At 32.4% G+C, this 16,850-nt stretch overlaps 1 protein-coding gene across 1 annotated transcript in view; it reads right to left on the bottom strand.

The window, feature by feature from the left end:
- Window positions 1-16,528, bottom strand: part of LOC106461700 (cholecystokinin receptor-like) — a 50,348-nt gene extending 33,820 nt beyond the window's left edge. The window contains exon 1 of the mRNA XM_022388719.1: window positions 16,413-16,528. Within this exon, the coding sequence (XP_022244427.1) occupies window positions 16,413-16,494 (82 nt within the window). The 5' untranslated portion in view covers window positions 16,495-16,528. The remainder of the gene's footprint in view (window positions 1-16,412) is intronic.
- Between the last annotated feature and the right edge of the window lie 322 nt (window positions 16,529-16,850).

Raw genomic sequence — 16,850 nt, 5'->3', positions numbered from 1 at the left:
ATCTTTATTTTAGTGTGTTAAGACCAAAGATACTACCCCTTTGAATAATAGAAACTGTATAACCTTTATAAACATAATTCCTCCAGGAATTTATATATTGAAGAAATGGGTATCTGTTCATGTCTTGTATAAAAATAAAATATTCTTCGTTTTATTTGGAAACAACAAAATTATACGGAATAGCGTAAAAATACTTACATGAAAATGTAGAAACATTGTATTAATCCTTACTTTTACATGAAGATTTAAGGAAAGTTCAAACATTTAGATTGAAGCTGTTTTTTGATCGGAGACACGGCGCAAGTCCTTTTTGTGGTTTTTGTGAGGACCAGTTTCTGTAGTTTCTATAGCGACTAGCTTTTTTAAGTTCGTTAAAAGACAAGCCATTTTTAAGGGGCAAGAAACTACTTCTGTTGTCTAACGGAAACAAACTATTCTTGATGTCATTATTGGGGAAAACTGGTATTGTGGACCTTATTAGGACAAAGTGTTTCTTTTGAGTGGTAACGGGACGCGCTATTATTGCGATTATTATAGGGATAGGCAGATTTAGTGTAATTATGAAGACAAGTTTATACATTTTTTTATTGGAAAAATACTTATTTTAAAGAAATGCTCTTTGTTTCTTTGTGTTTAGAACAAGTTGTTTTTGTGGTTTTGAGGGACAAAAATCGTTGTTAACATAAGGAAAAAGTCCTTTTAATGTCAATAACTAGGCAAACTGCTTTTTTTTTACAGTAACTTGACAAGATGTTAATGGAACAAACACTTTTTTTACTGTTTGAACGTGAACAAGTTTTGCTTTTGTTGTAGTTATAGGAACAAGTTGGTTTTGTATAATTAGCATTTTTGTTTATTTAAACACAAAACTGCGTATTATGTCCATCATAGGGATCACATGCATAATTTAAGCGTTATAAGCCCTAAAGCTTACGGTTGAGCCAAGAGAAGTTGTTTTGGTTTGTTATGGAGATGTTCTATTTTGTCGTTCAGCTATCAGGAAAAGCTGTCTTTTTTTTGTGAGACAAACTGTTTTTTCTCTATATGAAGACAGGCAAGCTACAAGCGAGGGAGGTCGTTTGTCAAAAATAAAATTAGTTTCGTTAGCAAGATGTCATAGAAAAGCTTTTATATTGTCGTTTGTGAAATAAGATGCTTTATATGTGATATTTATAGGATAAAGGTTTTGTAGTAATTGTTTGTGAAAAACGGCACCTTATGGGGGGATAAATATGAGGGAAAGTTTTTGTATGTAGTCGTTTGAAACAAACTGTTTAAATTAATATGAACTGTAAAGTTCGCCACCACCACCATTATAAGTCCAGCCTTTATTATGATTTTTTTCGAGGTCATGTTTGTGTTTTGATCATTATCTCTTCTTTTTTAGTTACAATAATAGATTGGGATGTAATTCACATTGTAAAAACATGAGAAAAGGATTATGTTATGATACTTGTCGTGATATCAATGGTGCACACTTTGAAAAGCTACAAGGAATAGAAAATCCCGTTGGAGCGCGACTTTCAGTTTATCACCAGTTCACCAGGCAAGTTGTTCACTGCCACCTATCTAATAACTACGTCTGTCAACTGACGACCATAACAAAACTTATCCCCATTCATATTGCAGAAGAAACCATTAATTTCACAAATGACCAACGGCGAAATGTGATACATGGAATTGAACTAAACGAAAACGGCCTGGCATGGCCAACTGGTTAGGGTACTTGACTCGCAATCTGAGGATAGCGGGTTCGAATCCCCGATCGACCAAACATGCTCACCCTTTCAGCCGTGGGGGCGTTATTATGTGACGGTCAGTCCCACTATTCGTTGGTAAAAGAGTAGCCCAAGAGTTGGCGGTGGGTGGTTGTGACTAGTTGCTTTCCCTCTAGTCTTACACTGCTAAATTAGGGACGGATAGCACAGATAGCTCTCGTGTAGCTTTGCGCGAAATTCATAACAAACCAAACAAAATGAAAAAAAAAGATTATTTCCTAAATTAGTAGAAATTTGTCTGTAACAGGATGTTCATCTGGTTATTTGACTACGAGCTAATATGGGACAAAGTCAACAGAGAAAGAAACAAGACTGGAAATGTGGTATTTCTGTTTATTCAAAACGTGTAATGAAGCTGTAGTTTATTGAAATGTGTTATCAAAATAAGCATCAAAAATTAATGATGTTTTAATGTATCTTCACGTTGGAATCAAACACTGAAAAAAGATAGCATTTAAGTAACTTTTCACTTTAGTTTTTTCAAAATTCCAAAATTAGATAAGCAAAGAACACTCTTAGTTAATACACAAATTAGTAAAAACTGTTAGTTATGTGTTACATTAGTAGTTAATTTATTTGTTGTTTTTTTTCTTGCTGTTGTTTTTAAGCGCAAAACTACACTCTGGCTATTTGTGTTCTGCCCATCGAGAGATATGAAAAACCAATTTTTAACGTTATAAGCCCTCGGGTTTACCGCTGAGCCACGGAGTAGGTCAATTTGTTTTTTAACACAAAGCTTAACAATAGGCCACCTGCGTTCTGTTCCAATGCAGGGACAGTAGCTGAATTGAACAAAAATGCAAAATATATAACCTTGAACTTTATACTCATTCTAACTAGTCATAAGAAATTACATACACTAGTATTCTACTAAGCTATTCTTTACAAGTTTGAAATTACATTCGTTCAAAAGAGTTAAAAAAAGAGTATTGAGACTACGCTGTTTAACTAAAAGCGGAATTCATTTTTATCAACATCCAAGCTTTACCTATATATATATATATATCAGTTCATAACCTTGTAGAACAAAAGGTGATATCAGATGTATCGTGCAAAGCAACACCAACACCAAATCACGTTTCTTAAACTTAATAGTAACGGGATATTTTTACTGTTAGACTTCGTGCTTTATACAAATTTACACAAACTTTTCAATGGCGATAACGATCTCTCTTACAAACACCACAATTTAACCACAAATCATTAAGTAATTTACCATCATAAGGTTTGTATTTCAGTCTTAAAACAATTACAAAATTGACTCAGATATGTAAATAATGACGGAACAGCTAATCAGCTGTGCCTGTCCCCTATGTGGTTAATCTTAATTGAATAACGAGACTGAGTGTTACAGTTATAACGCCTCCTCGCTCAAATTTCAGAGTGTGTTCAGCATGCATTCCACGGTTCGAACCTAGGATTTTCCCCCACACCACTCAGTAGACAAACCGTTAGGCCATGCCTAGCCTTACTTTTTCTTTGCATTTTTGACAATATCACAGCGTTAAATATCACGAAATTATTTCAATATTGCATGCTAAAAAATACACTTATTTGTTTTCATGGTGTTTTCGTCAGCGTAGTTCGAAAAACAACAGAAAAAAGCAATGAAAAATCTAAAATGTAAAAATGGTTAGTTCATAGTAATTAAGAAGCCTAAGACAAGTAAATTTCCAAATTTGTGGAGACATACTTTTTCAATAAATAGAACAGTAGAATTAAAGTCACGAAAACTGAGTCAAATAAGAAAAGAAACCTTTTGAGCTAACGATAGGTAAAATAACTGCATTTTTTAGTCACCTGTTCTAAATTAAGAATGGTTATGCCGTACTCTTGGTGTATCTGACCTGGTCATTTAGCCCATGTATCGCATAAGGTGTTATTCGGTTTGAAAATACCAAAAAACAAAAACCAGCGAAGGCCACACTAGAAATAAAATGCTTATAAAAATTGGAATTTTTGTTTTCTGTGGAAGACACAACACGTAGAAATAGAACATCTCTCTCAGTTTATTACTCATAAAGTTTCATATGAAAACGGTTTTAAATAACTTGTTTTGGCTCCAATGTGCAATTATTAATGGTGCTAGTCATATTGAAAGCTTCTTTGAAAGCTTTGGTTTTGTTTCAATTAGTTTTGAGTCTTCCTTTTTTTCTAAGGAATTTAAAAATAATTAGAAAAATTAAGCGGAGCTTTTTCATTTGTTTCTGAATAACTGTCTGAGTTATTTAATGTTTTCTTTTTCGTGATTTCTTTAGTTCCACATTCTAAAGTTCAAGATTTACGTCAAAGCAAAGTAAGATTTGAATATAGATGACGGTCTTATTTCTTTAAAGAACTTTGTCTACGTGCTTCTCGATTCAAATGGGCGTGTGAGTAGGATACAAGAGTGATTGATTTTTAACGGTGTTGAAATTCTAGCAGTGAGAAACGCATGTTTACCTTCCTGGGAAAGTTGAACAGTAACATGACTGAGGAAGGCTTACGTAACCAATTTGTATACATATTACGTTTCTGTGAGGTTTCTTGACTTGTATCATTCCGCTTGATTACACGTTTAATAAATAAACCGAGAAACACTTTTTTCTACACTAATAGTAAGTGGGGACTAGTTTGCAACATTTTATCTCATGTTTAAATGTTGTTACACATGTGAATAAAATTAAGAATGTAAATGTTGGCTATTATTCAGAAAAGCTTAAAAATGAATTATTGCTTAGTGACATCACGAATTCTAGATGGCAGCATATACTTCGGCAAGTGTAACCTCAACAGAAAGCCGCCTGACTCTCATTTTATAAATGATCAGCTTGCTTATGAATTACCAACTTAAATATAATTTCGTTTTCCAACTAAAGTCCTAATATGAAAGATGTGATCAAACTCATCAGTTGAAAGAAAGTTTGTATGGACGTTCTTAAAAATATTAACTCGAACAATCGAGATTGTTGACTTTGGTGAATTTTTAAAAGACATAATGACACTGACACAAGGCTAAATGAAATGACTCTTTGATCGTAATTGTAGCGTTACGCCTATAAGAACAACATGTTTATAAGTTAGCTGTTCGGATTTTTTCGACAAATATACTACATATAAATTTAATTAGTGTTTAGCTTGAAAGTGGCTGCTAGCACATCAAGAAAACATACAAAATGCTTATGCTTCACTTTTGGCATTCCAATAAACTCATAGTCACTTGATCGTCACAATAATAAAGGTTCGAAAAATTGGTATTTTCAACCTGGAGGTGGGCTAAATGGCCTCTTGAAAGACTCCTAGGATTCAGTTACAGTCATCTATAATTTTGAATAGCTAACAAAAATGAGAGCATCGAGCCAGCAACATTCGTTGCCACAAGGGCTTTGTTCAACTGTTTTGAATGGAATAACAGGATATACCTGCATTTTTATAAAACGCTTTAGACCCGACGATCTGCAACCCAATATACTAGGCCACGCCAGGTTTAGAGAATTTATGACCTTGTATAATTAAGAACAAGTGTACTTATTTCTCACGGACTGAATAAGAAAGAAAGTCTCGGTGTGAAGAGACAAACATTGTATGGACAAACTCGCTACGAAAACAAAATATGTTCGTCATGAGTGATATGATCTGTAAAAACAGAAAATTAATGAATAAATAAAGGTGTCTGTATTGTTGTATTTAATGGAAACAAAACTTTGCTTTAAGACAAACTCAAAACTAACTAACTTAATTTTAGATGGCTGAAACAAGGAAATGAATTACACGATCAGCAGAAACACAACGTTAACCATACGATCAAAGGCTTAGAACGAGAATATTTTGACTCTTCTGAGGTTGATATAAATCTCTAAAAATGCGGAGACTTCTTACGCAATTCACCTTCTCTGTATAGCTGAATTTCATGAAATTCTAGTCTTTAGTTGTATTTTCCATTCTATGTGACAGTCAAATAAGAGTCTTACACACGGCATAATGAACGTTATAATAACACTTCTCCATGATAAGATATTACTACCTTTCACTAAGTTCTCACAAAGAGGTAATGTCACACATGACTTTTGTCATTTTCAGAAATTTGACTCGAGCAATCGAGTGTTGACTGTGGTGTATTTTTGCAGGGAATAATGATCGTGATAATAAGCTAAGTGAAATGACTCTTTGACAGTGACTTGTAATATTATGTCCAACACAAATTTTAAAAAGTTTTGTTACTAACTTAATCATAAGAATTATAAGAGAACGGGATATATGATATATGTATACCACACACTACTTACTACCACAGTGAACATATTTAGTCAACAAAGTGTATCTGTTTATTGGAACATCAAAACTGTTTTATTGTGTTTTGTTTTGCATATTTATATATCCGAAAAACATGTTATAGCTCATAAAACCAGATTAGTAATTATTTTCTAGATATGAGATAAATTTCAGCACGATAGATATTCATTCAAAAGTTAATTGTGAAAATACCACTATTCCAAATGACATTATACCATTAAGTATCATTTTGACTATGAAATAACGCAAAGATTTAAATGTGTACAATAAAACGCATTCACATTCTAAGTCCTAGTAGTTACACCGATTTATAATTTTCTAGAAAGCGTTCAAGTCATTGAAGATGATTCCATACACTTGAATCGATAATCAAAAAGTGTATTATTCCAAACGAAAATATCGAATTATATACATCAAATGACAAATCAATAGAAAAGTATTAAAGTAGTGAGTTTACTTTAGTAAATTATGTTAGCTGAAATTTATTCGAGAACGGACGATATTAAACTAATATGTCAAGACTGAATTACAATTGAATTTTCAGAGCATGGTATAGTCGCATTGATCATTTGATGTTTCTTTATGTTAACCACAATAATTTTATGATGTTCCGCGATAATGCAAATCATTATCTAGCGCATTTGTGTAGACAACTAAGAATCTTAGCCTTTCTTAAACAGTTTATTTCTTCATCTTCAAGTGCTGACATTAAGGCTCTGCTTGAAGATGGTAGAAACAGGCAATCTGTTAGTCTATTGATTAAGCAGTTCATTTTTTTGAATAACATATTTCATTAAATATAAGTAAGTAACAGTTAATTCAGCCTTGGAATAGGCACATCAGACTAACAAATTAATTATCACAAATCCACGGTGAAAGTTTCTCATGAAAATTATGTTTGAAATTCATCAATCACTCACAAGTAAGGTAATCAGTTGGTAGTTCTGGCAGGTGAAGAGAGCTGCCTGATTAGATAGTACGTTTGGTTGGTGAGGAGAGTTGCCTGGTGAGTTAGTACTTTTGGATGGTGAGGAAAGCTGACTGATCACTTAGTACTTTTGACAGATGAGGATAGCTGCCTGATCAGATAGTACTTTTGGTAGGTGAGGAGAGCTGCCTGATCAGTGATGTGGTCCAAATAATAGATTGAAATACCAAGCAACGTAACTTTAACAAAATCAAATAATAGGTCAAGACACATTTACTAAATTTTATGAAATTTTCCTAATTAAAGAGCGTTTAGCATCACGTGATATTAGCTTAAGCAGTTAGCGTAAGTAATGATGATTGATACGGCTGTACCGAGTGCCTGCGGGTAATGACAAGAAATTATCAATATAGATTCCAAGGAAAAAATACCACCGTATATTTTAAAGAATCTATTTTTTTCTGTAAAGTATATGTTTGTTTTCAATAATAGGGTTGCAATCCTAAAGCTAATGTTGACTACTATCGCGTGTCACTTTCCTACTTGCTGTGGTTTGTTGGTGTGTTCTAATAAAACGTAATAATATCTAATCAAAAACACCTTAGCGATTGAGTATGCAACTTAAAGGAATGAAATCAACATTGGAGGCTAAACTGGAAGCTACACTTTTAGCACTGATGAGAACGTTACAGCAAATATTCATTGATTAGCTAGCTAGACTGCGTATTTTGTTTTACTTACCATCATGCTCCAAGTTGAACAAAAAACACAGTCTTTAAATAATTGTATTTTTAATTGAAAGAAACATTTTGCTCTTTTTACACCTGGTGGAATGTTGCAATATAGGTATTACACGTTTCTTTCGAAAGATAGAAGTTTTCGAAGAATATTTATAAATACGTAGTGTTTTCACATTAGAATGTCTAACAGTTATAAGAACTTAAGTGTGTAAAGAAGAATGTAACAATACGTCAACCAAGCATATCTGCTATATGACAAAGGTGATCTGATCAAAGTTAAAAAGAGACTAGAGACCAAAAGTGGTTTTAAAATTTCGACTTTACTGATCAGATTTTGTGCTATAGCTTTTATTAATGCTCTTTCTTCTATAATTATACATTTATTTGCATAATCTGAATAAAAATCAATTCAGTTGTTAAGAACTCCATTTAACAATTTAAAAAAAAACATTTAGAAGACTTCTCAAACTTAGTCGAAAATTAAAATAGAACCCTGGTAAAAACTGACAGATCACATATTCATGACATATCTTCACCAGGAAGAGTTGAAATGTAAAATATTTCAAGTATAATATAACAAAATTCTTAAAATAGGAATATCTTTACTTGCGTATATATATGTATATGTACTTAAATCACAATATAATAAATTGTAGCTTCTTCTCTTGAACCTTTCACCAAATAGGGATCAAAATACTAACTGCTATCAACACAGCACGAACGAAGAGGAAAACACGGGTAAATTGTGAAATTAGAAGGAAGCTCAAAACAACTATATTCTTTAGTGTTTACTCGTTATCTAGAAAATGAAACCTTCTCCAATGTTAAAACATTTCAGTGCCTTTGCTGCCGAACAGCGACCTTGTTACTTACGTGTATGTTGAGTCTTATGGTTCAAATACTTAAGATGTTCAGCTTCATGTTATTGTTATCTATGAAAAGCTGATGAAACAAAATGTTGGACACCTTTTTTCTTAGAGAAAATACTGTCTGAAGACAAAATAACTTCTTATCTTAAAACGAACTTTGAAGGGATTTTTTTTTGCTTTCTTTAAAATGCTTCATTTTTACTCCACAAGTTGGCGAAATTTTAGCCAATTTGATGAAATTCTTTCTTAACTTTCCTGTGGCAAGAAAAATGCCCAAATTCTGATCAGAAACTTTCTGATCGAAAAGAGTAAAGTTTTTATCACAAGAACGCATGGAGTTCCACATAAGATGTGAAAAGTATCGATCCCAAGTATTACTAAACCATTCATCCATGTGCTGAGTGGGGAAACAGATGTTGCAGCAACATGTCAGTGGTGTAGATAAAAGATAGAGGAGAATCTCAATTGATCAGAAATCCAACTAAGGTTACCATGGTGGCAGTGTGGTTCTCAACCATCGTTAAGAAGTTTGTTAACGCTCATGAAGCTAGTTTTTCATGTGAACCGTTAGAAGAATGTTTAAGAGTTAGAAAAAAAAACAATAGTCAGTATCACCATAACTTCTTGCCTTTATTATTACAATGTTCAGTGTTGCAAAAAAATCACACGTGGATCCTTTGCACGTCATCTAGATTCAACACCAAACTTTACTCTCAGATTTTACCAGATCCTAAAAAATTTCCCACATTTGTTTGTTTTATTTGGGCTATCTGGGATGTGCCCACAATGGGTATGCAAAGCTGCTATTTAGCATTACTAGCCTTCAGACGTATCGCTGAATGAACTACTTGGGGAGGCTTCCCATATTTAAACAGGTTTTTAACATAATCCTTAATGTAATTTTGTAAATATTTGAATATAGAAATTATCAAGCGTCTAAAAAACGACGAAGATTTTACAAAACAATTTTTACCAACGTTGAGGTCCACAGTTTATTCAGTAGTAATCATTTTACATGTAAATACAATTTATCTGTAAACTGTAGTGATTGCCACTTGCCAAATGCATTTAAAACTTTTCATGTTCTTAAGGGTTTAAGTCAAAAATTTGAAAATTATCAGTTTTGTGTAGAGATTAGACAGTCATACAAAGAATAAGAATAAAAATTATATACTTTCGTCCCAAATTAGAAATATTAAACAATAAATTTCGAAAGTCATCAATACAGAGAACTATTGTAAAAGGTATAACATTCCCAAATATCTGTATAGAGGAAACAAATCTTACTTTAGGCTCTTGTACATACGACTTTTGCGAAACACATAACATTATTAATTATATATATAACAAGCTGTCTGTGGGGCGGATGTTACAATACAACACAACAAAATTTATTTATAACATAACATATTATTACAGTATCCATTATTACCCCACCAAACGTTTTCTATAAGCTTTAATAACTCAATATGTATATCCTTAAAACATGGTATACACTGTGCGATGGTCAGGGTGACTTTGTATTAAGAGGTAGCAGCCAAAGTCGTGGCGGTAGGGATGCTTTCTGTTACCCGCTTTCAACATCCAGCTCTTAAGTTCTTCCGCAGTGTTTAACGTGATTAATTAATTGAAGGTCATTGGCCGCAGAAGTGTCTTATAGTTCGAAGTTGAAATGTCACGGGTCAAAGTAGGAAATGGGTATAACTCAAGAAGCGACTCTTTATATCAGCCTTATTGTGGCTGTTGGAGTAGAAACTTCAGCTGAGTTTATGCATTATTGCAATAGTAGGGGCCATATTTTTCATTGCATTTTTCCATAGAGAGTGCTAGCGCACTCTATGAGGCCCTCTTCCCACACTTTGTGTATATTGTGTTGTAGAAAATGTAATAAATTTTGTGTAAGATGTGGCACCATCTATGAATGTAGTTAACGTCATCTTACGTCAAATATAATAAATGATCAGTAGCAGCAATAATGGGGATTGAAGGGTTATTAACCTCCATTGACATGCCTCTTGTTCCAAACTATCATCCCACAGAGTTTGTTTGAGATTGGATCAGCGACCTAGAAGTAGTTAGATAACGAACAAACAGATAGACACACATATTTTTGTGCTTTATATATATAGATTAGAATATGCTTAGCTTTTCTCCTCGAAAGCCACTTAGCTGTTGGGCAACAAAGCTTAATAACCAATATTATATACTGTTAAATTCGAAAGGAATGACTGCAAAAAATTAGAATTATTAGGTAATTCTTAAAGATAAGAACACGTTATTTGCACATTCCAACGCCCAAGAATTATAATAAAAAATATTTCTTACGCTCATATTTCAAAACCTCTACTGAACATACCTATGGTACTTTTGCTTAGAGAACTACATCATTTGAAAATGTTTCTTAGATTTAATGGTCTTCCTTTATAGTCAAAAGTTTACTATTAACCAGATGTTGTGTCATCTCTCTAGTTTGTCCAGTCTAGCTCTATCTCTATCTTTAAATGGTCAGTCGAACCTTGATGATAAGAAAATTGGCCTTATAAAATATCCAATTACACAGTCACACGGAGACAGCAACTGTTTGTATCCATGTTGAGTTTTCGGACGTCCTGTTGTTCCTTATTCCATTTTTAATCCGTTGGTTTACAAGTAATCAACTATACAGCAGTATTAAAATAAAACCTTCTCACAGATTAAATGTATTAAGGATTCAAAGTATCTTCTTGCACCTATATAAAAGGTATATTATGAATAAGTATAGATTGCTAATAATGACAGTAAAACGTATATATACTTCACAGGGTTCGTCAACTGCTGGAATCAAAGACGGAAACGTAGAGTAGGAAGCTTGATAATGAGGTTTTCTTCAGAGAAACAAAAACTCTGATAGATAAATGTATATTTCTTTTTTTTTCAACAGTAATGTTTTAATCATTAAAATACCAGAGACTGTAATTTGAACGGTACTCCACGGGGACTCAATAGTATCTATTAGTAAGCTTGAAGGCTTATAATACTAAAATGACTCGGAGTTTGACTCTTGCGGTTGTCACAACACCAATAGCTCTCCGTGCAGCTTTTGGTATAACAGCAAACAAACACTTTGGTGATAAAAATTACTTTGGCACTAGCAAACAAATTCGCTAAGGCCTAAGCTGATTGTGAAAATTTTAATATATTTTTTATCTCATTGTCTACTGAAAGTTAACTTATTCCAGTAAATTCGACTCTTAATTAATAAATAATAATCACTGAAAATCCAGATGATTGTGAGAAGGTTTTAGCTCAGTATGATAAAATATTTCACCTACCGAGCTCAAGAAATATCCGAAATACAAATAATGGAGCAGTGTTTAATAAGACACAAACTGTCAATGCTCACTATTTGGCTGTACAGTTTCTTAAAATTTCAAAGAATTTATGTTTCTTCGACTGTATACTTTGAAGTTTACGAAACAAAACGAAGGAAAGCACTTATGTCTATTTGTGCATTTTTAGATTGGGTGTGTATTACATATGAGTACTTATTTAATTCTTATTAACGACTTCAGTTTAAATAAAAACGTTATTCTTATATCAAACAGAAAACGAAATATTTTTTGCGTAATTAAACACTCTAACCCTGGGGAACGAAAATTCATAATTAATTCTAGGAAGATATTAATGTGATTTATCTAGTGTTAAACTATTGATGTGATGTATCCAGTTCATTATTTTTACATTCTTACTTAGAAATATAATGTTTCTGAATGTAATTATGTTCATCTATTTTTATCGTAGTATTTAATTGCGTTATTTTATCTCACCAGTTCTCATTTTTCCTACCATGAACTAATTTCTTCATTTTATTTAAATCTGGACTTGCCGTGAGCAGCATCAGCAGCACCTTTGCTGAAAGAGGATAACATTCAAAAGATGTATTTCAACTATGACGAACAGAAACCTTCATTTAAAAGAACAGTGTCGTATAATTTTGTTTTACTTCAGACGCTAAAGTACATTGTTTTATAATACATAGAGGGACCATAAAAAGGGGCATTTATTTATACTTTAACACAAGAGAACAAAACAGTCTGCAATTTCATACAACAAGCTACTAAATATGCACAAGAATATTGACACCAGATTCCCCCATCTTTTAGTACCTGTTCAGGAAGAGGGAAGTATTAAAATTATTTAAATTCAATTCATTTAAGTAAGATAAGTTAGCAAGGCTTTTAAAAATTATTCATTATTCACATATATGGAAAAATGTTTTTATTATTTTTTCAGGAAACTCGAAACAGTTCGTAGCATTTGATATAGAATGAAAAATTTCGGAACGAATAACAATATTTTCGTCCCTAAAGAACGTTACAGAGTTCTGTCGTTTTCATGAATGTTAACAAGATCGGATTCAATATTCAACGATGTGTGAGCCACTACTTACAGTATAGAAAATTAAAATTATCAAACCTGATGCTATAAGCTAAGAAATCTTATCAGTAATCTTCCTAGAATGTCACACAGTGAGTAAAATAAGCATTTTAACAACGGAGTTTTCAAAGATTTAGCACATTATTTATTGCTATAAGAGGAGTTTAAAAACATCCAAGTTGTTTATTTGGTCATTACACTTTTTCCCTCTTCCTCTTACAAACAGGACTCATCTTCTTGTTTACAAACTCATTTTTTTTTAATTTATCTCATAATTTGTTATGTACGAATGAATAATGGTCCCAGGGTTCGAGCCCTGATGAATGAAATGTGTGTGTGGAGGGAGAATAAGTGGTCTTACCAAAAGAGCTACAATTAACAAACACACACACACACACACAGTAAAGTACTTTTTGAATTATTTAACTTACCTACCCATTAAATTGGTATCAAAACTTGTTAAGTATAGAAATATCACTACATGTTAACACTTTTCTCTTTAAAATTAGCTGTAAGAGGATCACCTGCAATTATGTAATAATATGGACCGCTTTTCTAGCTTTTCATTATATTTTTGTGAAAACTGAAACTGTAAACATGAAGGAAATAGAATTCCAGTTATGAAAGACATAATATTGTGATCTAGTTCAAACACAACTTTCTTATAATTTACAATTTATTTATTAACTTTATAAGGTTAATGTATTCGAGCTTGGCCCAGGATTAGTGTGCTGGACAGTGTATTTAAGGGCCCACGTTTGCATCCCTTTAGCACAAAAAAGTGCCCTGCGCTTTGGAACCATATGCACGTTGTAAGAGTGGCTATAAAATCTCACTATTCGTTTAGACTAGAATAGGCCACTAGTTGGCGATGAGTGTTGTTGAGTGGCTACCTTTCATCTTGTGAGATAGTGAATTCTGTTTTTATTTGGTTATGGTTTTGTTTAATATTCATCTATTATTTCCTTCTATCGCTTAGTTTATCTATAAAGTTTAGTTACAATTAAAACGCTAATTCACCTTCCGATGATCACGTTTATTTTGAGAAAATATGCAGGTACTATGAGGTAGTTTCCCCTCGCAGTGACGTACAGATATCATTAATGTTGCACAAGAGTATGTAAGTTATGTACAGATATTTTGCACAGGATTATGTAAATAACAGCCACATGATTTGTAATCTCGTGATCTAACAAATGAATAAAAACCCGACATTGGGCTTTAAAAATTTAGTTCACAAGATACAGCTGAACAGTATTATTGCTGATTATTACTCGATGTTGTTAGTGATTCTGTAGTATAATTACGGAATATCGTTATTTTGAAATTAGTTTTTTTTATTTGTATGGTTCTTTTTTCCCCCAATTTCTTTACTTATTGAAATATTTATTAACCTGTATTTATGTATTGTATTATTAATTAAAATTTGGTTCAAGTCCTGGCCAGGTACATATTCTTTACTGTGTTTTGATAAGTTATCAACTTTTATATTTCAACAGTTTTATGTCTGTGGTAGTTAAAATATAAAAAAGTTGTAAGGTCGATAGATGATTTCTAGTAAAATGTAACCCTTGTGTTTAAATTTGGCGTCAGTTTCATAAGTCATCCTTTTTGTTTTATATTACTAAGTAGATATACGATATTAAATACAAGATAATAAATTACCTGTATTTTATGACGTTTCTCAAATCCCTAGTAACTAACAAATGACTGAAAACTACAAACTCTAGTTTCAAGCAAGGATCCTGATACTTGCATGGTTTAATGAATATTTTTTCTCATTCTAGGATTTCAATTGCCATATAACTTCGAGTGTAACTAGAGAAAATCTCACATGTGTTACACATGATATTGGCTAGGTCGGAGTGAGGTGAAAACACACGAACGCGAGTTAAATTTAGGAAGGCTAGAATACTTTGTCGTGAAACATATCTACAAATATTACATTTGTCGAGATTATGTAAATCATACTGGAAATAATTGCGTGTGTATAATTTAGTATATAGGGTTAAACTAAATTATATCATAAGTGTCTGCCCATGTAATAAGTTTTAGTAATGCGCATGACTTAAACTTGACTTAACTGAATTAAATTGAGAACGCATGTACATGTGTATGAACGTCATGTGGTTAGGTTGAAACATACTCGCATGTATTAAACAGAAATGCGTACTCGTGTGCTAAACGTAATGTGGCTAACTTAACTTACTAGTGTATGTGTGATTTTGTGTGTAGGAATCAATAAAGAACGAGAGATCTGTGAGGTTTACAGCTCAAATGTGTTAAAAATTGACATTCAGAAAAGTAAAATTAATATACAATTAACTGAGAGATGTACGAGTAGAAAATGAGTAGTTTGATTATTTCTTTTCAATTTTTTATTTTTGAAAATTTTCTTTACTCTTATATCACACCAGCTCTTCTCTTTCATATTAATGCTATACTGGAAAAAGCATCTCTAAATTTTGAACACTTCACAACATCTTAACTCTAAGTTTTCGAATACGAAAACTATGGGAATGAATTACTCTGTCTACTTTTCTTGCCCGAATATCTTATTTTCCTTTGAACACTTCACATCTTAACTCTAAGTTTTCGAATACGAAAAATATGGGAATGAATTACTCTGTCTACTTTTCTTGCCCGAATATCTTATTTTCCTACCAACATTTTTATGTAGAACTGTCTGATTTATGAAATTCCATTGCCGATTCCAAGATGAAATATTAATTTCTAAAAGTGTGCCGATTTTTTTCATACCAGGCAAGATAAATACACTACTCGAAACAATAGAAGGATGGTCGACACTTGTAATATAGCTATGATAAAAATCATTTTAATTACCTCTCAGTTAATTTTTATGCAAATCAGACAATTAAAAATCAGTCATGTGATGTAAAACGTTACGAAGTGTAAAGATATAAACCCGCATCTTCAAATGCTTGTTTACGAAGGATGAATAACCAATTACATACATTTAAATCTCATGACTGATTATCAGGTGTTTGATTTACTTAAAAATTACCCAAGGGAGAACTGTTATTATTTCATAGCAATGATTTTACTCTGTCATAAGTATAATACGATAAATATAAGATTATTGTTTAACTGTTTTGAGTAGTATATTTAGGCCTTTAGCGAAGTTTTTACTCTTGCGGAAGTTGGTATGCAGATAAGATATTCCGATAAAATAAGAATATATAATAATTTATTCACACAATTTTACATTCAATGATTATTATTAAAGTTATAAGCCCATCTTAAATACATGGTTATGCATTTTTAAACGTGTACAGTTCACCCTTCGATTAATAAATTTAATGTCGAAACTGAAAAATATACTACTTGAAACTAAGATATTTTATGATATAGATCCTATTATATCACATAAATACCAAAAGTGAATTACCTTGAAAGTATGGAATCATGCGACACATAGCTTCACCAAAAACAAACTCTCGAAGTAGTGCACCAGCTAAAGTGAAAGGCATACAGAAAACTCCAAGTAGCAGATCACTGATAGCCAGATTCATCAGGAACACGTTGGTCACTGTTCTCATTCTCTTGTTAACTGCAAGGGTGATGATAACAAGCATGTTTCCTATAATAGCCAGCATTAAAATAATGCTGTACAATAGGATTAAACAGACTTTTTCTTCAATGCCTACTGAAGAAAGCTGGTTAGAGTTATTGTACAATTCGCTATCATTCGTCATTTTTGACGAGTTTGTTACTAGCAAGTGAGACTTTGAATTCATTGTATTGCCGATTTCAGACGTAGACGAGATGAAAACCACGATTACTTCACTTTAAGTTACTCACTCAGCTTTCACTGGAGCAGTATTCT

This window comes from Limulus polyphemus, unplaced genomic scaffold, assembly GCF_000517525.1.
Source record: "Limulus polyphemus unplaced genomic scaffold, Limulus_polyphemus-2.1.2 Scaffold1013, whole genome shotgun sequence".
In the NCBI taxonomy this organism is placed as follows: domain Eukaryota; kingdom Metazoa; phylum Arthropoda; class Merostomata; order Xiphosura; family Limulidae; genus Limulus; species Limulus polyphemus.
The sequence above is the reverse complement of the archived record's forward strand: the minus strand, read 5'-3'. Positions and strand labels throughout refer to the sequence as shown.